This window comes from Arachis hypogaea, chromosome 11, assembly GCF_003086295.3.
Source record: "Arachis hypogaea cultivar Tifrunner chromosome 11, arahy.Tifrunner.gnm2.J5K5, whole genome shotgun sequence".
Taxonomy (NCBI): Eukaryota; Viridiplantae; Streptophyta; class Magnoliopsida; order Fabales; family Fabaceae; genus Arachis; species Arachis hypogaea.
Genome location: NC_092046.1, coordinates 148,289,015 through 148,312,435, shown reverse-complemented (window position 1 = coordinate 148,312,435; position 23,421 = coordinate 148,289,015). Strand labels below are relative to the sequence as shown.

General features: G+C 32.6%; 2 protein-coding genes across 4 annotated transcripts; one reads left to right on the top strand and one right to left on the bottom strand.

The window, feature by feature from the left end:
• The first annotated feature begins 2,157 nt into the window (after positions 1 to 2,157).
• Positions 2,158 to 7,524, top strand: LOC112723591 (glycosyltransferase BC10). Its single transcript, XM_025775010.3, has 11 exons — positions 2,158 to 2,555; positions 3,259 to 3,767; positions 4,622 to 4,720; positions 5,171 to 5,271; positions 5,369 to 5,440; positions 5,560 to 5,650; positions 6,122 to 6,202; positions 6,332 to 6,391; positions 6,475 to 6,597; positions 6,826 to 6,864; positions 6,951 to 7,524. Exons 2-11 carry the CDS (start codon positions 3,387 to 3,389, stop codon positions 7,077 to 7,079), a joined length of 1,176 nt encoding a protein of 391 aa, XP_025630795.1. The 5' UTR covers positions 2,158 to 2,555; positions 3,259 to 3,386; the 3' UTR covers positions 7,080 to 7,524.
• A 4,314-nt stretch (positions 7,525 to 11,838) lies between these two features.
• On the bottom strand, positions 11,839 to 22,918 carry LOC112723590 (putative inactive cadmium/zinc-transporting ATPase HMA3). 3 transcript variants are annotated; one of them, XM_072207767.1, is made up of 11 exons: positions 22,723 to 22,765; positions 22,200 to 22,420; positions 19,780 to 20,037; positions 19,130 to 19,304; positions 18,467 to 18,564; positions 16,060 to 16,315; positions 15,806 to 15,943; positions 14,916 to 15,243; positions 14,343 to 14,545; positions 14,029 to 14,225; positions 11,839 to 13,832 (listed from the first exon to the last, which is right to left on the bottom strand). In XM_072207767.1, the coding sequence occupies exons 5-11, from the start codon at positions 18,545 to 18,547 to the stop codon at positions 12,309 to 12,311; spliced, it is 2,727 nt and encodes a 908-aa protein (XP_072063868.1). In that variant the 5' UTR covers positions 18,548 to 18,564; positions 19,130 to 19,304; positions 19,780 to 20,037; positions 22,200 to 22,420; positions 22,723 to 22,765; the 3' UTR covers positions 11,839 to 12,308. The 3 variants fall into 3 exon arrangements, with proteins under 3 accessions (XP_072063868.1, XP_025630794.1, XP_072063869.1); XM_025775009.3 differs by lacking the exon at positions 19,130 to 19,304 and having other exon boundaries at positions 22,723 to 22,918; XM_072207768.1 differs by lacking the exon at positions 19,130 to 19,304 and having other exon boundaries at positions 16,060 to 16,596; positions 18,279 to 18,564.
• Positions 22,919 to 23,421: the final 503 nt, after the last annotated feature.

Here is a 23,421-nt window from a genome sequence, read left to right as displayed (position 1 = left end):
TAATACAATTTATATCTCTATTAAAGTTATAAGATAAAAATTCAAATTCAGTTAACTTTATGTAAAATTTATAATAAAAAAGTATTAAATAATTTAATAAATTTAATTAAATTGTCATTTAATGATTATCAACTATTAATTTTACATAAAATTAATTACACTTAAATTTTCACTAAGTTATAATTTATATTTGTGATGGTAGAAATTCAGATGAAGTCGATTTTACGTGAAGTTGATAGTTGAAAGCTGTTAGATAATTTGACTGATTTGACTAAATTTTTATCTAACGGTTTTTATCTATCAACTTCATGTAAAGTCGACTGCACTTGAATTTTCACCATTTGTGATTGAACAAGTTAACCTCTATGTTAGTTATATATAGTTGGTTCCAATTTGTGAATGGTGACGGTGGTTGATGATAGCAAAATGTTGTGGTAATGAGTAATGACAAACGTAACAACGACAGGGTGATAAACACAAATAAACTAAATTCTTTGTTTTTTATTATTTAAAAAAATGAATTTAAGAATGGAAAATAAAAATAAGGAAAAGTATTTGACAGGTCAAGACGTCAAGTCAAGTTGGGGCATTATTGGGTCGTCGTTCCCTACACACTAAAACGTAAATTCGATAGAAAGATAGAAAAAGAGAAACTACGAATATTAAATGTTAATTTTATTCATAAATAAATTTATTGCCGTAGTAATAAATTCTATGAATCAAAATAATAATTATTAACTTTTTGTGAATACAAAACTAATTTATTTTATTGAAAAGTAAATTTATTAATATTCTAAATCTTATAGGTAAAAATAATTTGTTAAAAAGCAAATTATTTATATTCACAATTTTGCTATAATATTTCTTTTCAATGTAATAATTAATAAATGAATAAAAGTAAAAAGTAGCAAAAGTTGTTCTCATACGTCAATAAATTATACCTCAAATGATATAGAGCTTGTTTGAGTGAGTTTATAAAAATAAAATTTTTTTGATAGAAAATCTTACGTAAAAGTAAAAGTAATTTTATATTTGAATATCTCATACAAAAAGATCTTTTTATTTATCAATTATGTTTGGGTATAATAATATAAAAATACTTTTTTGTTTATTTATTATATGAAAAACATATTTTTTTTTAAAAAAAATGTAAATTACAGCTTCTTAAAAATATTTTTTTTTATATTTTTTAGTGTTTTTATTTTTACTACTAAAAATTTGTCAAACACACTAAAAAATAAAAAAAATTTCATTAAAAAAAATCTTTTTTTTATCAAAATAACAGCACCTAAATAAATACATAATTTCTCCATATTCACTTAAGAGATTAAAGATTCGAGTCTCTGTAAAAAAAATTGTTCCATACAAAAAAAATTACGTATTCACATAGCCATTATATTTTAATTTGATATTATTGCAGCACTAAAATTTGTTTATACTTAGAATTTGTTTGGAAAAATTTTTATTTTTTAAAAATTATAGCATTATGTATGAAATTATATTAAATTTTTTAATTTTGATAAATATAAGTTATTTTTAAAAAATTTTACTTTTTATGTATTTTAAAAATATTTCTATTTTTTAAAAATCGTAAGCACATAGTCTTATTTTTAATATTGTGGTAATATATAATTATAAATTTTGAAGTGGAATTTCTGATCTTATTTTTTGCAGTTTTTTTTTTTTTGAGAGAGGGTTTTAAGATTTTACATGAGGATCATAATCCAAAATATTTCAACTTTGAATTTAGAATCTAATACATATTAACCAAATTCTTGAGGATATATCAAAATTAATTTATTCTAATTTTGTTTATTAAATCAGTTATGGTAGCTTATTTTAAGTTAATGAAGAGTTTTTTTTTTAAAGATAGGAGACTCGAACCACATCTTCTTAATTGAATATAGAGAGACTATGTCATTTGAACTATAACTCATTAACATGAAGAGTTTTTTTAATGAAGAGTTTTATCTTCGATCGTTCACAAAAATCAATTAAATGTTGAAATAAAACAGTTTTGTTAAAAAATGTGCATAAATTAATAAAAAAAAAAAGAAATCACATTTAAATTTAACAATCCCATGTATTTTATTGAAACTGAAATAATATAAATAATGGAAATAACGTATAAAATTGACCAATTGACCAATCGGAGTCAAGTTTGTATTATTTTATTTATTTAAATGAATTTTATTCTGGTTGGCTCGGACCACTGCCCAAAAAAAAAAAAAAAATCCGAGCCTTTCATCCTTCTTCGTCTTTGCGGAAAGCAAAAACACAGAGAGAGAAACAGAGAAAGAGAAATAGAAAGAGAAACCCAGGCAAAGAAACACAGAGATAGAGAGGGGGTGAAAAAAAGCATCGATTCTTCTCTTTTATTTTTTTAAATTGTTATTATTATTATTTCAATTTTTTGAAATCGATCGATAGTGGTTTCTACAGCGTTTTTTGCCCTAGATCTTTCTTCACCCGTTCCATTCCTCTCTGAGAGATCTTCCATTGAAAACCATAAGATTTACGTCAATCATTGATCTTCCTTCTTGCGATTCTGCCAGGTACTACTTCCTCTCTCTTTCCCATTGCTCAGAGAGAGAGAGAGAGAGAGAGAGAGAGAGAGAAAGAGAGACTCTTGATTTGATTTTTTTTTTTGGGGGTTGGGGAGGGAGGGATTGGAGTCTAAGGAAAGGAAAGAGAAGAGAAGAGAAAGGAACCGTTTTTCTTTATGTATTTAATTATGTTTTTCGTTTTTGTTGTTGTGGTGTGTATAAATTAGGTGAGATTGTTTAGTGTTTTGCAAGCTATTTCTTTTTCAATAAAGTATCTGCTTTTTGTACTTTCTCTGTTACCAAACAGGGGAGGGGCTTCCCATGTCTATTTGGTGTTTGACCCGTGGTTGTTGTTACAATTTTTGAACTAAAGCTTCGATTTTTTATTTTCTTCTTTTTTCGGTGCCGGTCGTTGGTAGAAGACATATGTTTAAGGATGTTTTGTGTCCGTTAGGCTACTCTAAAGACTTTGTACCCTTTGGAACTTGCAAGTATTGCTAACATGAAGTTATATTTGGATTTGATCATTAAATATTTTATGCTTTTTCCCATGTTTCGTGCATGCGTTTTTTATGTCTGGTATATACCTCATCATTCCAGAATGATACTACAGACGCCAGAGTGGTTATTAGTTTACTAGTTGTGGATGTTACTGTGAAATTGGATTTGATAGGTTTTGTTTGCTAATGCAATGCTTAATTTGTTTTCTCAGAACTTTCTGTATCAATCTGCTTGAGGTCATTAAAGGGTGTATGTTGGGATTTCTGCGTGTTCAAGTGATGGTAAATGCGGATCAAAAGGAGATTACGGGGGTTTGAGAACTGTGTCATATTAACTTAGATGAAGACATCGAAAGGTTGGCATATAAGCATGGGTGATATGCAAATAATGCCGGGGAGTCGCCACCGTCCTCCCATGAGGAAACCAATGTGGATTATTGTCCTGGTTTTATTTGTATGCGTCTTTCTAATGTGTGCTTATATCTACCCACCACATAGCAGTACAGCCTGTTTTTTCTCTTCTAGAGGGTGTAAGAGTATTTCTGCTTGGCTTCCGCCTGTTCCGGCTAGAGTATACACAGATGAGGAGATTGCATCACGTGCTGTGATTAGGGATATTTTGAGCTCACCGCCAATTGTTTCAAAAAACCCAAAACTTGCCTTCATGTTTTTGTCACCTGGTGATCTGCCATTTGAAAGATTGTGGGACAAGTTTTTCCAAGTAAGAAATTTTCACTTCTCTATGTTGGTCTGTTCAAGCTCTTTTCTTTCTCTTTCTAAGGCAATTAATGCATTGTCATCTTTGAAATATATGTGACACTTTGAATTGTAAAATCTATAATGTTAAAAAGATGGCCAGTTTAATAGTATAGTTGATAATTGCATTTTCCCCCCTTAATAAAACAAAATCAGTAGGAGAATTGGCTTTTTGCAAGCTGAAATCTATCTTCATGTCTTGAATATTCTTGTATTTGAAATGCTAGTCGACAGTCATATTACTAAGAAACCTGAGTTGGAATGGTTAAGAGAATCTGTCTTTTGCTTCTCCTCCCCACAGGCACTGATAGCAGTGTCCTCCTTGTTTGTGGAAAATGATATGCAATATTTATTTTCTATTATTATTTTTGGCATGGTTTAACTTAATTTGAGCAGTCCATGATTAAAATTTACTACTATATAACATTGCATTTGTAATTAATTGATAATGCGATAGATATGCTTATTTCTTCCAACATAATTCACATTCCTTTTTCCCTCAGTCAATGAAAGGTGTTGGAAACATCTCTGACAGATGACCTGCTTCAACATTGGGCGGCCTAGCCTTTGGTGCTAAATCAAATTGCTTACTACTTCTAGCATTAACCCTTAGACTTTCTACGGCATAGTTACACCATCTGAGATATGAAATATGTTTTTGTTAATGAATTCTTGATAAGTGTTTTGAAATGAATGAAAAGCTGCAGTTTGTTCATGTATTTTATTGGTTGGTACTGTGTTAACTTTGCTTCTGAAATATGAACCCATCCATGTTTGAGTATGCATTTACCTGGAAGATGCTCTTCTCCTTTTTGTCAGGGTCATGAAGGGAAGTTCTCTGTCTATGTGCATGCATCCAAGACCAAACCAGTTCATGAGAGCCGTTATTTTGTTGATCGGGATATACGCAGTGACCAGGTGCATATTGTCTTGTATTCAGTTTGCTAATCATTTATGGTTGTACTCTTTTCTCTTGTATGTTCAGATTTACATTCACCAATGTATATAATGGTTTTAAATGCTTGTGTAGCCGACCTCACCTAGTGGGCTGAGGCTTTGTTGTTGTTGTTTTAAATGCTTTTGTGTGTGTGTGTGTGTGTGTATTAAAGATTGATTGTCTGATCAAGACTGTTGTAAGAATAGAGACCCTTTTTTGGCATAGGACAGGAGTCATTGTGATAGAAAAGGAATTGATCTAGTGAATTACATATGTTTAAAAATCTTTTGCAACCATTGCTGAATAATTTATTTCCAAGTTAAAGTGTGTTGGCTCTAAATAGTGATTTAAGTTGTAACTATCCGGTGTTTTCCTTTAATATGTGGTTTTCCAGTGTGTGGCTCTCCTAATAGGAATTCATCTTGTTTTAGGTGGTGTGGGGGAAAATTTCTATGGTTGATGCTGAGAGACGGCTATTGGCAAATGCCCTTCAAGACCCTGACAACATGCACTTTGTTTTACTTTCTGATAGGTAACGAGCTATTAGAATGCTTTTAGTTTTGTTTCAAGGTGAGTAACTGTTAAAATTGTTTTTTTCAGTTTCTGATTTGTTTGTATTGGTTTTGCAGCTGTGTACCACTGTATAATTTTGACTATGTTTACAACTATCTGATGTATTCAAATATCAGCTTTGTTGACTGGTATGTCAAGAAGTATTAGATTAGTCCCTTTTGGGTTTTCTCTGAGTTGATAGCACTTTCTCTGCATTCTACCATTACTTGATGTACTTTACTAATGTGAGTTTTGTTTTTCTTATTAGCTTTAAGGATCCTGGCCCTCATGGCAATGGCAGGTATTCAGATCACATGTTACCCGAAGTCGAGGTGAAGGACTTCAGAAAGGGTGCACAGGTATAATCTTGCTAAGATCACGTTGGTGTTTATATTTTAACATTTTGAACTGTTTGCTTATTGCAATAAAAGAATACGAAACGCCAACAAAGTACATTGGCTACTACATTTTGCGGTAGTCCCTTCCACTGGATGCTAACTGGGTAAAACAGAAGTAACCATCATTATTTTGTTTATTTATTTTGTTACACTTGAAAATCTTTCATTCTTTTGTCATAAAAACATGATGAATAAATCTTCAATAATACTATTTTTTTGATCTTGTGTGAAGCCCTTCACTTCTATTTATTTATTTATTTACTTATTTTGATATCCAAATCAACATTGAATTGCAATTTGATATTGCTTGTGTTGTTGTGTACTGTAATCTAATGCTTGGTGTCTCAAAAATGTTAGATATGTTATTATCATAGGTCATGAACATATGTCACACATTTAGATGTGTCTTCACCTCATTAACTTCTTTTGCAGTGGTTTTCCATGAAGAGGCAGCATGCTATCATAGTTATGGCTGATAACCTGTATTACTCAAAGTTTCGGGATTACTGTCAGGTGAAGTTGTTTTTAACGTTTTTAGCATTTCAGTTTATGGTGATTGGATCATCTAAGTTTGTTATGATTCCCATGTTTGAAGTTTCCTAGTATGACTGCCATACTAACATGTGAGTCCTAATATCACAGCCTGGTTTGGAAGGGAGGAATTGCATTGCAGACGAGCATTACTTGCCAACCTTCTTCCAGGTGAGAATTTCGATTGTAATGCAGTTCTTCTGTTATTAAACAGTCTTCCACCTTTAGCTAATTGGTTTATGTCTGTCAATTAGATGGTTGATCCAGGGGGAATTGCAAACTGGTCAGTAACTCATGTTGACTGGTCTGAGAGAAAGTGGCATCCAAAGTCATATAGGGAGCACGATGTTACTTATGAGCTCTTGAGAAATATTACGGTATAGTCCCTACTACGACTGTAACGTACAAATCCCATTTTCATCTTTCTAGGAAGTAGATAGATCGGGGATAGAAGGCCTAGTTAACCGTAAACCTAACTTGTATTGACCAAAATAATTATTTAGCTAAAAGTGGGTTGTAACCATGCAAGTCTGTCAACTAATCGTTGGCTATTCAAATTGTTTTCAAGTTACATGGATATTGACAATAATTCTTGGTATTTGCAGTCGATCGATGTTAGTATCCACGTCACCAGTGATGAGAAGGTATGCTGATATTTCGTTGTGTTTTAGTGTTTTACTAAGATGAATCAACCAGCTTTGGATGCTTAGTATGTCTTGTCTTGGTGCAGAGAGAAGTGCAAAGTTGGCCTTGCTTATGGAATGGGGTTCAGAAACCATGCTACCTGTTTGCTAGGAAATTCACTCCTGAAACGTTGGACAAATTGTTGCATCTATTTTCCAATTATTCAACGCCTTGAGGCAGCTATATTTTGATCTATTCTTTGGTCGGAGAAGTCGTTGCTATCGCTTTCGGCCCCCTTCTTGGTTTCTCATAGTCAGTCATATGGCATGAGACTTGTAAATTACAGCATTGTTGAAGGCTTTGATCGCCCACCAGCCACAGATATCGGTGTAACCATAGCGAAACTGGCATTGCAGTGTGGTCTAATGTGGAAAGGAGGCTAACTATTTAGTGTTACTTCCTTGGGAAGGGATGGATATGGATGTGGATGACACCACTTTTTTCTTTCTTTTTCATTTCTTTCCTTTCCTTTCCTTCCATTTTGGGCTATCCAGATTTTCTAATTACATGAAAAAATTTGGGGGAATCGTATAAGCTCATCATGTCATTGTTGATCTTTGTAAAACTTGCAAATTGTTTAGTTGGAAATATAACGTTACACGTTGCTGTCCGTTCTGAAATTCGGTGTTCAATTCTTAATGCATTACTTTGATGCAATGTTGTTGGCTCCTTGTCATTGTTTTTAGCCTTTAGGTCATTGTTATGGTTCCTTGTCATTGTTAATTTATTTATAGGTTATGAATTTCAAATTTACCACTTGGGATGTGTAAATATTAATTATCAGCTAACTCAAAAGAAAATGAAGTCTTATTTATCTATTTTTGACAAAAAGAAGTAATAACTTAATCTCTTACTTGCGCTTTTTAACCACAGGAGTAAGGGAAATAAATATGAATATGTTTATCATATTCATACTCCTATAGTTAAGAAGAATAAGTGACTACAGTATAAAAAGAGAAAAATGAAATTCTATTATATCTGGCACTGCTTGAAAAATGTACCAAAAATATATACGAGAATGGTTCGTACTATGTTTTCATATCGCTCTTGGAAGGAGATGGATCATGCCTGGTACACTCAAACAACACTTTGAAAGCTGGACGAATGTTGTAGTAAGAAGAGGTGAGAGAAGGAGGTGGGTGATTGGCTTCTTTGCTGTTATCTGGACGGTTTGGCTAGAACGAAATGATAGGATATTCAGGAATCAAGGTTCAAGTGTGGTGGATATTATTAGTAGATCCTTCTTGCTCTCCGATGAGTGGAATGGTGGTGAACTATATGGTTGTTGATGGCAATGCCCAAGATAACAGGGGGTTGTCATGACTAGAGTTGTCGGTTATTCTTTGTTATGTTTTATGTTCCACTTTGTTGTGTTAAGCTCTTTACTTCAAAAAAAAATAAGTGACGTCTCAGGTATCAATCATATGAATGATAATCACAGATTTTGCTATTCCATTCCAGCCTGAAATTAAAAGAGCAAAGTGGTTGGGAAAAGAAGGAATTCTTGGTCAGTAAGTTGCGAGAAAAGAATACACCAGTCCCAAAACCAAACCTCCAATTTAGATCAAACTTTCATAAATTAAATAACATGCATATATAGCATAAGTAAGCCACTGAATAATGTTATGCACTCTGAGAGTCTTATATGAGAGGAAAAGGAGCGAACATGAGCCAGGGAGACACCGGCAACTTTTAACCGAAGATGCCGGCAAGTCATCCTTGGCTCAAGTACACTCTCTCTATCCCTTCATGCAAGGCACTCGCGCCCTTTGAGTTTAATTTCAACAATCATATCTCATGCATTTTGCATCTGCCCTCATATATATAAGTAGGAGATTGCATGGACTAAGATCATCACCATTGTAGCGTATTTATAGGCGGATGAGAAGATCAATGAAAAGAATATAACTATATCATATAGTTGATAATGACAATTCCCTAAAGAATTCTTACAAAACCATACATTATCACATGCTGCTGCTTCTTATCCAAAACCATGTTTTGGAATCAAATTTCCGGTTTTGGTTACGTGTGATAGTTGACTTAATAGTACTGTTTTTGTTCTTGTGAAATTTATGTATAATTGCTACCACTTAATCATTCAGTCGATTTTTTTTTTTAAGTTAAGAGTAGAATTTGAATTCAAAATCTTTAAATAAAAATAGAAAAATTATACCATTTAAACTATAACTCGTATTATTGAATCGGCATTTTGATTTCTCATCCAATGTATAAGATATGATTCTGCATGCAATCGAATATTTTCACCCGATAATTAAGAATTTACATAGAAAAAGTTAAAAGGGGATGTGTGGAAAGACGACACGTATGTATGTGGGGTCGCAAATATGATGAGTTGGCAACTTAGCATGGTCGCAAGGTCAAAGCTCAAAATCACATATTGTCAACGGTGGGAATCTTTATATGCTTCCACACTACACGCTGGCCTTGGACTTCATACCGAAATTAACCTTTCTTCAATGAATGCATAGGAATCAACTTTGATTTGGCCAAGTTTAACTAGCTCTATTATTATTATTATTATTATTATTATTATTATTATTATTATTATTATTATTATTATAACATATGGTATAACAATAAATATATAACTTATATAAAAAATAAATTATTCTAAAATTATAGTCTTACTAATATGCATTCTGAAAATATTAATTAAAAATATTATGAAAAACTACTTGATAAATATTTTGTAATTTTAATATATATTAATTAAATAGTTTAGTTTTTGATACTCATAACGTGTTCAATATTTTACATATTTTTTTAATTATATAATCACATTTTTATAAATAACTATTTACGTAGTTAATATAAAAAATAATTATTTTTATTAATCGATATACATGTATAAAAATATTTTGTATGTATAAAAATTAAATTTATATATTAAATACATTAAAAAATTTTTAAAAAAATTATAGTCTTAAATTTAACTAAATCCTAAAATATAAGTAATGGTTATGGTTGTGGGAATAGAATAATTAGGGATGGAAGCAAAAGGATTATTGATGGCTGCCCCCTGTTTTTGATATGGCATTATCATCGAGAATCTAATATCGACAATAATTTAGGGTTCCACATGTATAATCCACAAACATTGTTATATTATGAGCATATAAATCATAACCTAATTTCTTCTCTATACATAAATGCTCCCTAGAATCTCATCAATACAGATCCTCATAAGTGAATCTCATAGTATAGGGTATCATCTATGAAGTACGGACACTTCGTTAAGTTGTTGTGTTTGCGTGTCAGATACATTTTGGACATGATATTCACCGACACTCGTTTGACACGTGTGTATCTGTTGTATTCAACCGTGTCTTAATAAAATTTTTTTTTCGGACACACCTAAATACCATCACGTGTCAGCGTGTCCAGTCTTATTCTTAACATATATTTTTAAAATAAATTTAGATATAGTATATATTATTATTTATTAAAATAAAAAAATATTTTAAATACTTGATATAATTAAAATAAAACATTAAAAATAATTAAAAATTTTAATTTATATTTTAATATCAATAAAATATCAAAATATCATTACGATTTATTTAAAAAATACTTTATATTTTATATGTATGCATGTTCTCATGTCATATAAAATTTTAAAATTCGCGTATCAACGTGTCCTATATCGTATTGTCCCTGTATCCGTATCGGTGTCCATGCATCATAGTTTATCAGTCTAAGCTACAATACAGATTCTCTATCAAACGCCCCACTCATTTATGTTCCTATATATTCTATAAGAGAACAATTTGATTTTCCCTTTCTCTACTGTCTTTGCACAAGTGCATGCATTGACTGTTGTGACCATGATGTTCCTGAATTAATGATTAAGAATTAATTTGATTTTTAAAATATTAAAAATTTTAACTTGATTTCTAAAACATATAAAAATAATAAGATCATGTAATGATAATTCTTTTTGTCTTTTGGTAAACTAGATAATATAACCTTTGCAATCATTTGTTACTTTTAATCGGTTTCAACATTACATGATATATATCATGCAAAGAAATTCAAATAATAACATTGGGCTTGGGCTGGCTAAGTTATGAGCCACATGGATTAATTTCGAATTATTGTATTTAATTTATTATAATTAAGTTAATTAACTTACAAATAAGATATAGAATTAACGAATGTGATCATATGATTGTATAAAATGTTTACAACGTTAACTCTTACTTATAATAAGTAATAACTATCGTATAAGAGTTTCTTATTTTCTTTAATTTATTATTATTTATTCTTACTTTGTTATAATATATATAAGATGTGATATTAATCGAAACCGGAGAATCCTCGCTAGAATCATTTTCAGTTTCCAAGTTAGGTTTGCAGGGAAAAAAAATCAAGAAGGAAAAAGGAATACCATCAATGCATGCTTGGTGAAAAAAAAAAAACAAGAAAAGAAAAGGAATACCATCAATGCATGGGTAAAGTAGTGTAATTAAATATGATTGTTTGTGGTGACTTTAGATCGAATAAACTTTACTTTCATGCAAATAATGTACAAAAAAAAGAAAAAGTCTAGGGGCCAGCAATTTTATTGAATTTTGGCGAGCATGTAACCAGCAGAAAAAGGTGAGCCATTGAATGAAATCTCATACCAATCTCACACCATTAAATCATCATTTGATGGCTATTTGATGACTACTAATCACAAAAGTTGCTGGCCCTAGTATTGCTCACAAAAAAAATTTAAGTAAAATTAGTGTAACTGATATTAGTTTTGTTATACACTTATACGGCATGGTTTGCAAATGATTGATTAGATAATAATGATGAATATTTAATAGCCACCAACAATATATTTGAATTTTCACAGAATAACAGGAAAAATTGAACTAACCTCTCATATATCACTTTAAAACGTAAACTAAATCACAGTCATAGATATCGAAGTGTGGTTAGTTTATCAGCATATCACAATAAAACACAAAATTAGTACAATATGTAATATCACTAACATGATTTCATGAATAAAGAGAAGATGGGCCCTTTACCCAAACAACTGAGCCTAAGTAATACCTTATATATCTATACAACACCTTTAATGTAAAACTAAAATGACAAGAAGTGACTACCACCATAACTACCAATGTTTAACCTATAAATTAACTAAATCTTCAAATGTTGTTGCCACAGTGCTAATGCTGATGAATGTTTCTGTTTAGTCTAGACAATACCACCTTGGCAAAATTGGAGGAGGTTGCTTCCACCAAGTTGTGATCACATAACTAACTTTCCTTTATTTATTTACAATACTATCAGCAATGACCAATATAATCTTGCATTGCATCATTGCATGTAATGATATCTTTTTCATTTCATCATATTCAAGAAAAGAAAGGCTATTATACACCTAAACATATTCTGTAATGATCTCTGACAAACCTCCTCCAAAACCGGCACCAGAATGTCTATGCTTCTCGGCACAGCATTCCTTCATGTAACTCTTGCAGCATCCCCAACCCCCATACCCTCTCTTGTTTAGACTAATACAAGCATGCACAATTGTGGAATCTCTGCATTCTTTTGTAGTTCCCTCATTGCTGCTACAGCATGAACTAATGACTTGTGCCTCATTTGAGCCCTCGCAATCACAAGCCACTGGAAGTTCTTTGCATTTGTCCGAGCAACCATCGCAGTACGAATCGTTTTCTTCCTCTTCCATGCAGCAGCCGTGCTTTGAGGCCGATTCGACATCATCATCTATGTCAATAGTTATTTCACTTGTCCCTGCCTTCTCAATTTCAAAATGGGAACCTGAATTTCGATCCGGGTTGTGGCCTTTTGGATTTTCACAACCATGGATCATGTGATTGTGAGAACTATGTGATGATTCCTGTTCATGAGTAGCTATGTCAGTCTCTTTGTGGCAGTGCTCTGTCCCATGGCAATGAGAACTATGTAATGCACCATTGTTTTCTGCATTTGGAATAACATTGTGCGTTTCTGAACGACAATGGTCTTCAATATGATCATGCTTCTGATGACCCTTACAATGTTCATGAAATTCATCTTTTCCCTTACAATGTTCATGACTTCCCATGACATTATGATGCTTGACACTTCCATCTAATCTTGAATCCGAAGGGCAGGGTTCATTCTTTGAGGAGCACGTCTCAGAGGCACACTTCTGAGGCAGAGACACCTGTTTTGTCTCCTCTGAGCCACAATGCTTATGGCTATGATGTTTATGTTGATGTAGTTGTTCGTGGTGATGGTGGTGGTGATGGTGGTGGTGATGATGATGAGAGAATTTTCCATGATGATGATCATGATGATGAGAGGAGTCACCATCGGTTCCACCACATACATCTTTCTGGACATGAACTTCAGGGGAAGGTCTACAACATTTTCCTCCGTGCTTGTGTTCACCATGCTTGTTCCCTCCATGTTTGTGTGTTCCATGGTCATGATTTCCATGCTTGTGTTCTCCATGATTGTGTTCTCCATGATTATGTTCTCCTCTAAGGAGTAACATGCTGTTCAAGATGACAACCAAACATGTTCCAACATCAGCAAGAACTGCAGCCCAAACAAGTGGGTGACCACCAATGGCCAAACCAATAATTGCAGCCTTGGTAATCACAGACAAAAAGATATTCTGTATCACTTTCCTATGCGACTTTTTCGCAAGCTTAATCACTTCGGGAATCTTCCTAAGGTCATTTGACATAAGAATTATGTTCCCAGTCTCACTAGCCAGTGCAGAACCTGAAATCCCCATTGAGATTCCTATATCAGCCGTAGCTAACGCCGGCGCATCATTCAAACCGTCTCCAACCATTGCTGTTGGCCCTTCCTTCTTGAATTCTGTGATGATCTTTAACTTGTCTTCTGGCAAAAGTTCTGCATGGACCAACTCCAGAGCATTCCCTAGCTGTAAGATGAAATTCAAATTACTTCTGCCACTCTTATCATTTATCTCTGAGGTTCTATGATTCTTGCAACATTAAAAATTAGTCCAATTCATCTGTCATAGAGTATAATTTAAGTCCACTAGGTTTTACATTTTTAAAATATAGGATATGATACTATTAAATTATGTACAACCGTATAAAATTAAAATCACAAACCTGTTCCTGTGCTTGCATAGCAGCTCCTTGACTGTCTCCAGTGAGCATAGCAGTTTTGATTCCCAATGACTTGAGCTGAGCTATTGCCTCTGGAACACCGGTTCGACAAGCATCCGATAGAGAGAAGAATCCAACTGGGGTTGCTCCACAATATATGTATCCTGTGGTCTTTCCTATTTGACCATGCATTGCAGGCACTATGAAACAAAATCATCACAATGAATACTCACTTTAGTTCCACAAAGCTGGAAACAGAATATTGAAATGAGTTCTGCAACTTGTAATATCAAAGTAAATATGAGAAAGACATTCACCTATTTCTGAGCCAGCTCTAGTTGCAATTTTTTTGTTTCCAACGTAAACAAGTCTCTCTTCAATTTTTCCATATATTCCTTCTCCAGGAAAATTTTCGAATTCTGTAACATTTTCTGGGTTTGGTTCAATGGAGAGAGACCTTCCATAATCAACAATAGCTGCTGCCAATGGATGGCTTGACTTACTCTCAATACTTGACACCCTGAAACATTTTAATTTGTTAAAGCTAGCATATCTTAGATTCCGACATTCCGTATATATCTATATATGTTTTTAGTCCTCTAATGTGTCATTTTGCTTTTGATTTTGGTCCCTCTAAAATTTTTGTTTTGGTCTAGTCCCTCTTTTTTCTATTATTAAGATCTTAGTCATATCATCTAGATTTAATGTTAAGTTACGATATTATAGGAATCAAGTAAATTTCAGAAAATATAGGGACTAAAGTAAAAATAACCTATTTTACACGGGCTAAAGACATAAGCCTTAAATATATCATTTGTGACTTGTCTTTAACATATATACAAAATAAATTCACATCTCCAAGGAAGATGGAGAAAGAGGAGGGTCCTCACCAGTAAAGCAATGTGTTCAAATCAATGTCATCTGAAAGAGAGACAAAATTTGTCACCACAAACTCCCCCTTTGTTATGGTACCAGTTTTGTCGAAAGCCATGACCTTAATTTTTGCAAGTGTTTCAAGATAATCACCACCTTTGATGAGGAGACCAGACGTAGCTGCTTTTGTGTAGGCACAAAAAGTAGCAACTGGTGTTGAAAGGATAAGTGCACATGGGCATGCACTTACTAAGACAACAAGTGCAAAATGAAGCCAGTGTTTCTTGTCGTGTACTTTTAATGCAATTGGAATCACAGCTACTAGTGCTGATATGATTACAACAGCTGAAAATAATAACATTAAAATGTAAGGCCAATGAAACTGAATTCATTTTTTATTTTTTAGCCACATTCACAACCAGAAACACCATTCATTCAGGAAAAGATTTATCAATTGATGTGAATTCTTTTTCATACTTTCTTTTTTCCCTTTAAAAATCAAATTCATGGCCCCCCAAAAAAAGCAACTTCATAATCAAAATTTCTGAAGAATTTTTTTTTTTAAAAAAAAGTAATACAATGGTTTAATTAAGAAAATTAAGAGTAGGAAAGTTTTTACTTCGTCCAGTGCATTGAAGAGTTAAAAAAGTAATACAATGCATGTGAAAATTAAGAGTAGGAAAGTTTTTTAAAAAAGTAATACAATGGTTTAATTAAGAAAATAAGGAATTAACTAATCAAGGGCGTGCACGCAAAGTGTGGCAAATATTGAAATGCATGTGAAAATGACATTTTATCTTTTCACTTAACAAGCCTTTGATAGTAACAGCATAGTATTAAAAGTGTGTTCAAATATGAGCACTTAAACATTCTTAAAATAAAAAGCTGAAAATTGTAATTAACTAACCAGGGGTGTAAAATTTGGCAAATTTGTCAATCAATCTCTGAGTGCTGGTTTTGCTGTTTTGAGCTTCTTCCACAAGCTTTGCCATTTTAGCCACAACACAATCCTCAGCCAATGCAGTAGTTTTAACACTAACGTAACCTTTGTATAACCAATCACAAAATGACATTAGCATAAACAATTTGACAAAGTACCAAAAATACAGGTACCAATGAGTAATAATTTGACAAATAGTAACTCAGAGTTGGAAACTTCACCATTTAAGTTAATGGTCCCAGCCCAAACAGTTGAGTCTTTTTGTTTTGCTACTGGGAATGATTCCCCTGTCAAAGTTTTTTCATCAACCTCACAGGTTCCATCAACAACCACACCATCAATTGGGATCACTTCCCCTGCCTTCACTGCTAAGATCGTGTTGACTTTGACCTCATCAGCATCAACAACCTCTCCTGTTTCAGCTATCACTGCTTTTTGAGGAGCTATGTTCATCAGTGATGACATAACCGCATTTGCCTGAATCCATATAAATTTTAAAAATGAGAAGCTTTAGAGTGATTTTTGAGAACATTTAGACAAAGTACCCTGATTTTGATGCTTGAGGATTGCTGTCTTTAACTTTTCACCGCTACTCGTGACATCTTTGGAAGACTTACCTCCAAAATATGGGGACGGTGAGGACAATTTTTTTTTCTTTTTTCCGTTTCAACGTCTCTATATCTTCTGTCCTAGAATACTCAAGGATATTATGGGACCTTTCTTATGGAAGTTCCATTTTTTACTTTGATCAATGGTCCCTATGTTAGGATTTGGTTGAATTAGTCCCACATTGCTTAGGATAGCAAATGGAGTGGGTGGCCTAGGCTATAAATATGAGGCTAAGTTCTCCATTTGTTTTTGCACCAGTCAGAAACACTTTAAGCTTGTATCTGATTTTTCTTTTCCTCTGTACTCTTTGATTAGAGAGTGTTGTGAGGTGTAGTTAGATATTTGCTTTGAAAGAGTGTGGGTGTACTGGGGTGCCGGTGAGAGAAAGAAGTCTATGTGTTGTAACAATTTTCACATAGTGATATTCTCTGGTTGTCATTTGACAACGGCCGTGGTTTTTTCTCCGGTAATTGGAGTTTCCACGTTAAATTCTTGTGTTGTGATTGTGTCTATTTTATTTCTCTGTCAAAGGTGTTTTCTCAAGGGGGAATTGTGTCTTATTCCCAACAAGTGGTATCAGAGCTTCGGTTCGGTGGGATTTATTCTTAGTATGCTCTGTGGTTGCAGCCTAGTCTGACCTTCCACATCAGAAAAGAATTTTGTCCTGTGGCTTGAGGTTGATCTTTGGTTGCTGTTGTTGTTGCTGGAAGGCAGTGTGACTCTGTGAGAGTGCAGTTTGGAAAAGGTTCTGGCTAAGGAAAGACTTGGTATTTAAGTGTGTCCATTGTGACCCACCTCTCTTTCCTGGGGACCCTTCCTAGTGCACGGTCTACAGTTGAGTTATAATATTCCAGTATACGGTTGCAACAATGTCAGGATATTCAAGTGCTGTGAAGCTTGAAATAGAGAAATTTGATGGAAGAATCAATTTTGGCTTGTGGCAAGTACAAGTCAAGGATGTGTTGATACAATCAGGTTTGCACAAGGCGTTGAAGGAGAAGATCTCTGGTTGCTCTCTCTATGAGAGAAGATGATGTTCTCTAGAAGACAAGAAGTATCCTCATGGTATTACCGCACTGCCATGGATAAGGATGAGTTGTGGCAATCAGGTCCACAATTGCACACGGGCATTGGTTGGCGTTGAGATGCAAGGTGTGTGGCGGAGTTAGGTCGATGGCTGAAGAACTTCCAGGAAAAGCCAATTTGGAAGTTGCACCATGAATTTTCAGCAAGGTTTCGATCTGTACCAAGGCGAAATTCTTGGAGTGGTCTAATTCCAAGTGAGTATACTTTCATGGTGGAGTATGATAGTTCTCTGAACTATGATTGTCGGTATAGACAATGGCAGCAAAGAATTGTCGGTGTTGACAATGGAAGCTGAAGATGTGTGACTATTTCAATCAAGGTGGAGATTGTTAGGATTTGGTTGAATTAGTCCCACATTGCTTAGGATAGCAAATGGAGTGGGTGGCCTAGGCTATAAATATGAGGCTAAGTTCTCCATTTGTTTTTGCACCAGTCAGAAACACTTTAAGCTTGTATCTGATTTTTCTTTTCCTCTGTACTCTTTGATTAGAGAGTGTTGTGAGGTGTAGTTAGATATTTGCTTTGAAAGAGTGTGGGTGTACTGGGGTGCCGGTGAGAGAAAGAAGTCTATGTGTTGTAACAATTTTCACATAGTGATATTCTCTGGTTGTCATTTGACAACGGCCGTGGTTTTTTCTCCGGTAATTGGAGTTTCCACGTTAAATTCTTGTGTTGTGATTGTGTCTATTTTATTTCTCTGTCAAAGGTGTTTTCTCAAGGGGGAATTGTGTCTTATTCCCAACACCCTACAGCTATCTAATTAGGAGAAGCATAACTACTACATTTTGATTAAGGCTTTACAACATAACATGAACATGGTCCATTCATATTTAGCATGGAAAGGATACAACAATGGTCTGAGTTATCTAATAAGAAACATCACAAAGTATGGGTCCACTAATATTAAGCATGAAAAAGAAATGAAACAAGTACCTTGTGGCTTGCCCTGGATTCAAGCCATTCAGCAATAGAGAAGAGAAAAACTATTGTTCCTGCCTCCAAATAATCATTCATAGCAATTGTCCCAATAACTGTTAAACAATAATAACGATGACCATCAGCCTCACCTAACCTTAACTGAATCTTCCTTGTAAGAATTCAAGTTAATGATGCAGGTCTACAAAGATCAATGTTTTTGCCCATGTGGATGTAATCAAGTTGAAACAAACACAGATTTTCGTTGGTAGTTGTGATGATATCACTTACAAATACATAGTTATTGATAGGCATTTCACCACTAGAGATCTAGTTTTTCAATATTTTTAATATTAAAACATTATCCTATTTAATTTGAGAAAAAAAGTTTAAGGCAAAAGAAAATTTGATTCTCATCAATCATAATGCATAAAAAAGTATGTCAACTTTTTTCAAAAAATAGAAAAGATGTGGTTTCAATATCTTGATTGAAGTTGGGTCTCAATAAGAGTATAAAAGTCAATAAAAAATTGTAAATAGAAATAAGATATTGTCTATAGTTGCACATAGTTGCATATTAAAAAATCAATTGTCATGTAAAAAAATCACATGTATTTTGATTCCACTCCTACTGGTCCTCACTTTCCATTCCACAATTCACAAGAAGACATTACAATATACTTCTTTTCTTATCTGCTTATTCAGAAGATTTGGTAGAGTGCCTCTCATAGTCATAGTTAAGGTCATATTTGTCCGTTTCACGTCACTTTAGCAACTTTATCCATCCTTCCACCAATACTGAAAGTAGAAAGTTACAGCTTCCGCAGAGCACTAACTATTTTAGTAGGATCTGACTCTACTGATAAGAAAATTAACCAATATAAATTACCATTGTGTGTGTGTAATTTACTATAATATTTAATTTTATCTTATATAATTTTAAATTATTAATGAAAAACATAGCACTTCATTTTTAAAATAGGTGAAACTATGTTTGGCTGGCATGCGGGTTTTATGATCAAACGGCAACTTTTATTATTTGTTTGTTTTTCCTTCCAGGGGAAGGCAGTTAGGCAAGGATAAATGTACAGCTAGATATTTATTTACTTTTTTTTAGTGTACAATCATTGAATTATTCCAAACAAGGAAAAATTAACAGAAGTGTATGATGTGAGTTTATTTAACGTTAATTACAAAAAAAAAAAAAAACATTATTTGATCCAACATTTAACAACAAAGTCCGGCCAGCAAAACAAATTAATTGAAAAGCAATATGATAGTGCAATATAAATTAATGTAAAGGCAAAAGTAGTAAATGATTTTGATTTTACCTGCTATGATCATGAGAATGTTAATGTCAAGTCTAAGGTTCTGGATGGAGACAATAGCCTTCCAGGCGATCGGAAATATACCGGCAGCAACCGCTCCGAGAGCGAGATACTGCAATGGATGGTACACAAACTTGAGCAAGGAAAGCAAAAGTAGCAAACCACACACAATTGAGTATAGGCTTGGCCATTGCTTTTGGTGCTTTTGGTCCCCATACACTCTGGCATTTGCTTCTAGTCTTGCTTGATTAAGAACCTTGACTGTCACCATAAATAACATCATCAATTAAGCTTTGAGAACAACTAGGGAACCAAAAGCATATCAGCCAAAAATCAGCCAAAATGTGTTTGGATTCCATGAAAAATCGGGTTTGGGTTTGTGCTTCGTGATCTCAGGAGCGATTTTCAAACATATTATTCAAAAAGTGATTTTAATTAAACGGTTTTGTTTACTTTTTGGCTGGTCACATTTTGGTTCCATATACTTTTCCTTAAGCTTTTATTTTATGATTGCGATTTTAGTGTATTGTTAATATTTGAAAAAAAAAATATTACAGAAATATTTAACTCCATTCATTACTTTGACTTTACTAGGGTGTAGTCTTTAAGAAAAAATTTAGTTAATATATATATATATAGTATAAAATTATCTTATATTGTTAGTCAATTAAATTCATGAAATTGAAAAAAAAAAAAGCTACAACATTGTACATAGTTGGAAGACAATGTTAATGGATTACAACACAACACAACAGAGCACAAAACGAACACATCCTTGTAAGTAAAGCTAAAAGGGATCAAAAGGTAAAAAAGAAAACCGCCTAACTTTATTTATGCCTTCATAGTGGATTATTCGTATAGATAGCTTATATTTAATGTCAATGTCTACCGACATTATATTCACACCCCTTAAAGTATGGTTGCAGTAACAGGTAGGCCAAGATTTCGGGGGGAAAAAATCTATCTTAGTATATTGTAAAAAAAAAAAAAAAAAAACTACTTAATAATGCACCTATTTTTGGTAGGAGACAAAATTACATTCATAGTCAATAAAAAAAAAAAGCAAAACTCGTTCAATTGTTTGTTTCTGTGTGATAAATGTATGTAATGACTAATGACTATGAATAATGCGTGACGTTGTTGATACTAACACGTAACAGTTCAAGGCAAGGAAAGTATGTGGAAACGGCAAACTATTGTGCGGTGCTCATCTTCATTTATGGGAGAAAGAAAGAAAGAAAAATATTATATATTTATTTATATTATGTATGAGAAGAAAGAAAGATATGTATGAGAAAGCACGTTAGAAGATGGCAAAAGCGACCCTCTTTTTTTTTTTTTTCTCTTCCCACTAAATGTTGCCCTACCACAAATGATATCATAAATCTAGAAAGTAGAAACCAATGAGGTCCAAGCAATAATAATAATAATAATTAAGTATTGTGATCCTCTCATCATAGCAGAAAGAAAATATTCCTTTTCCCTGTTTTTTTTTTAAATAAACGATTTTAATTCTTAACTCGATGTATCATGAAATAAATGAATGACGTGGGGTGGTCACATGGGTTATGCTAAATTAATTTTTGTTTTTTAAAAGAATATTAATATTTTTATTAAAATTTAATCAATATTTAATTAATAAAAAAATATAATTTTATATTATTAAAATTTTAATAATAATTAATTAATAACTACACATTACAAAATATGCTGACACTTTTTTTTTTATTTTTTAAAGGAATGTACATAAACCGTATGATGATTGCGAAAGGAATAAATCAGAGACTAGTTAGTTACTAACTTATTATATATACATATATTTGACTGAGAGGTCAGAGCAGATAACCAAAATGGTTTTTTAAATATATAAACGTGAATAATTAATAATAACGAGATATACACATACACTGAACAAAAGAACAATTTAATTTTCATAAATCAGTAGTTAAATTTTAAACTAATTACTAAAAAATTATTTAAATATATGAATCTATTTAGGATAACTGTGTATTAAAATTAAAAACGAATAAAACATGAAGCATATATTATAATAAATAAATTTAAAACAATATTAAAGAGTGTGTTTAATTTGCGTTTTTTTAAGTATTTTTTGTTTTTTAGACAAAAAATATTAAAAAATAAAACAAAATCGAAAACGCAAATTACAGAGACACTTATATTTCCGGTGATGAAAAAGAGGAACGTTAGAGATTAGCAATTTTGATATTTTGTAATTATTAATTGGCTATCAATAGTATTTTTAATGGTATGAGATTATATCTAATGGTAAGAAATCATTCACTTTTATTTTGATGGTTAAGTGCTGACTAGAAAATACAAAAGTTGTTATTCCCTAAATTTTTTCGATGAAAAAAATGCAGGAAAAAGTGACGTGGAAGCGAAGAAGAAGAAGAAAAACGTACCAATTTGGAGCTGAGAAATGATGAGAGAGTCATGGATAACAATAACAGTACGAGTTGGTACAATGACCGAAACCTCCTTGACTCCTTGCAAAGGTTTGAGTATGTTCTCTATGAGCGGCACCTCCGACGAGCAGCACAATCCCATCACATCGAAGTAGCTCTTCTCCCACTTCTTCTTCCCCTTCTCATTCTCCATTTCTCTCAAATTACGCTACCACCAGCTGCAAAAGTCGATAATTATTCAGCAATTGAATCATGCAGAGAAATTTAGGGGAAAAGGAAAAGGGGAAAGGAGAGATCCAGGGAGGTAGATGTAGTTTATATATATAGTGCTATATATCTTAGAAGCTACGATATTTATTAATTAATTGAATTATTGGAGTAATTAAATTAAATTAGTAGAAGGAAGCGTGTTTCATGTGTGTGGTTGTGAACAAGATAAACATGATCCGGAGTTGGAAATAGGAAGAGACACGCCTCAGAATCAGAATCAGAGAGAAGAGAAAGCAGAAAGCACCATCACCTTTCTACTTCTTGTGTTGAGGGAGGGTTGGTGTGTGTGAGTTATGGGAAAGGGCCCCTATGAGAGTATAAATAGGAAAGAGTGCCACTGCTACTCTGCCATTCATTAAAAAGGAGTTAGGGGGCGTACCCAATCATTTTCTTTTTAACATCGGTAGGTGAAAAATAAGAGTTGCAAACAGAGTGAACAATAATTAAGGCGGTGTTTGTTTTTGAGAATAGAATAAGATATTGATATAAGGGATAGAGATATAAAATTTTATTTTTTTATATTTTATTTGATGATAAATTAAAATAAATTATGAAAATTTAATTTATTTTTATTTTTTTATTCAAAAATTTGAGATAAAAGATATAATAATAATAAAATATAATTATAAAAAATTAACAAAAATAATAAAAGAAAAAATAGAAAATAAATTGTGTTTCTTGTTAGTGTTTTTGTGTCATTTTTATTAGAATAGACACAATTTAATATCTCTGGATACATTATCTCTTCTGTTAAATACGATTTTGTGTCTTTGTATTTCTGTCTCAATGTCCTATCTCTGTAAACAAATGTAGTCTTATAGATTATATTTTAGATTTAAAATAAGGATTATATTTAATTAATTTAAAATTTAAATTTTAAAATTAAAATTAAATTTTTTTAACTTTATTTACGTTGTTTTTAGACGTAAAATATATGAGAATGCTATGA

Excerpts from the sequence above, each read along its gene's own strand:
- LOC112723591 (XM_025775010.3), top strand. The coding sequence starts at position 3,387 with ATGAAGACATCGAAAGGTTGGCATATAAGCATGGGTGATATGCAAATA. Across the intron at positions 6,392-6,474 it reads ACTTGCCAACCTTCTTCCAG|ATGGTTGATCCAGGGGGAAT; the intron begins GTGAGAATTTCG and ends TCTGTCAATTAG. Across the intron at positions 6,865-6,950 it reads ACGTCACCAGTGATGAGAAG|AGAGAAGTGCAAAGTTGGCC; the intron begins GTATGCTGATAT and ends GTCTTGGTGCAG.
- LOC112723590 (XM_025775009.3), bottom strand. The coding sequence starts at position 22,395 with ATGGAGAATGAGAAGGGGAAGAAGAAGTGGGAGAAGAGCTACTTCGAT. Across the intron at positions 14,546-14,915 it reads TTGAACACATTGCTTTACTG|GGTGTCAAGTATTGAGAGTA; the intron begins GTGAGGACCCTC and ends AAAATGTTTCAG. Across the intron at positions 14,226-14,342 it reads TAGAGCTGGCTCAGAAATAG|TGCCTGCAATGCATGGTCAA; the intron begins GTGAATGTCTTT and ends TTTGTTTCATAG.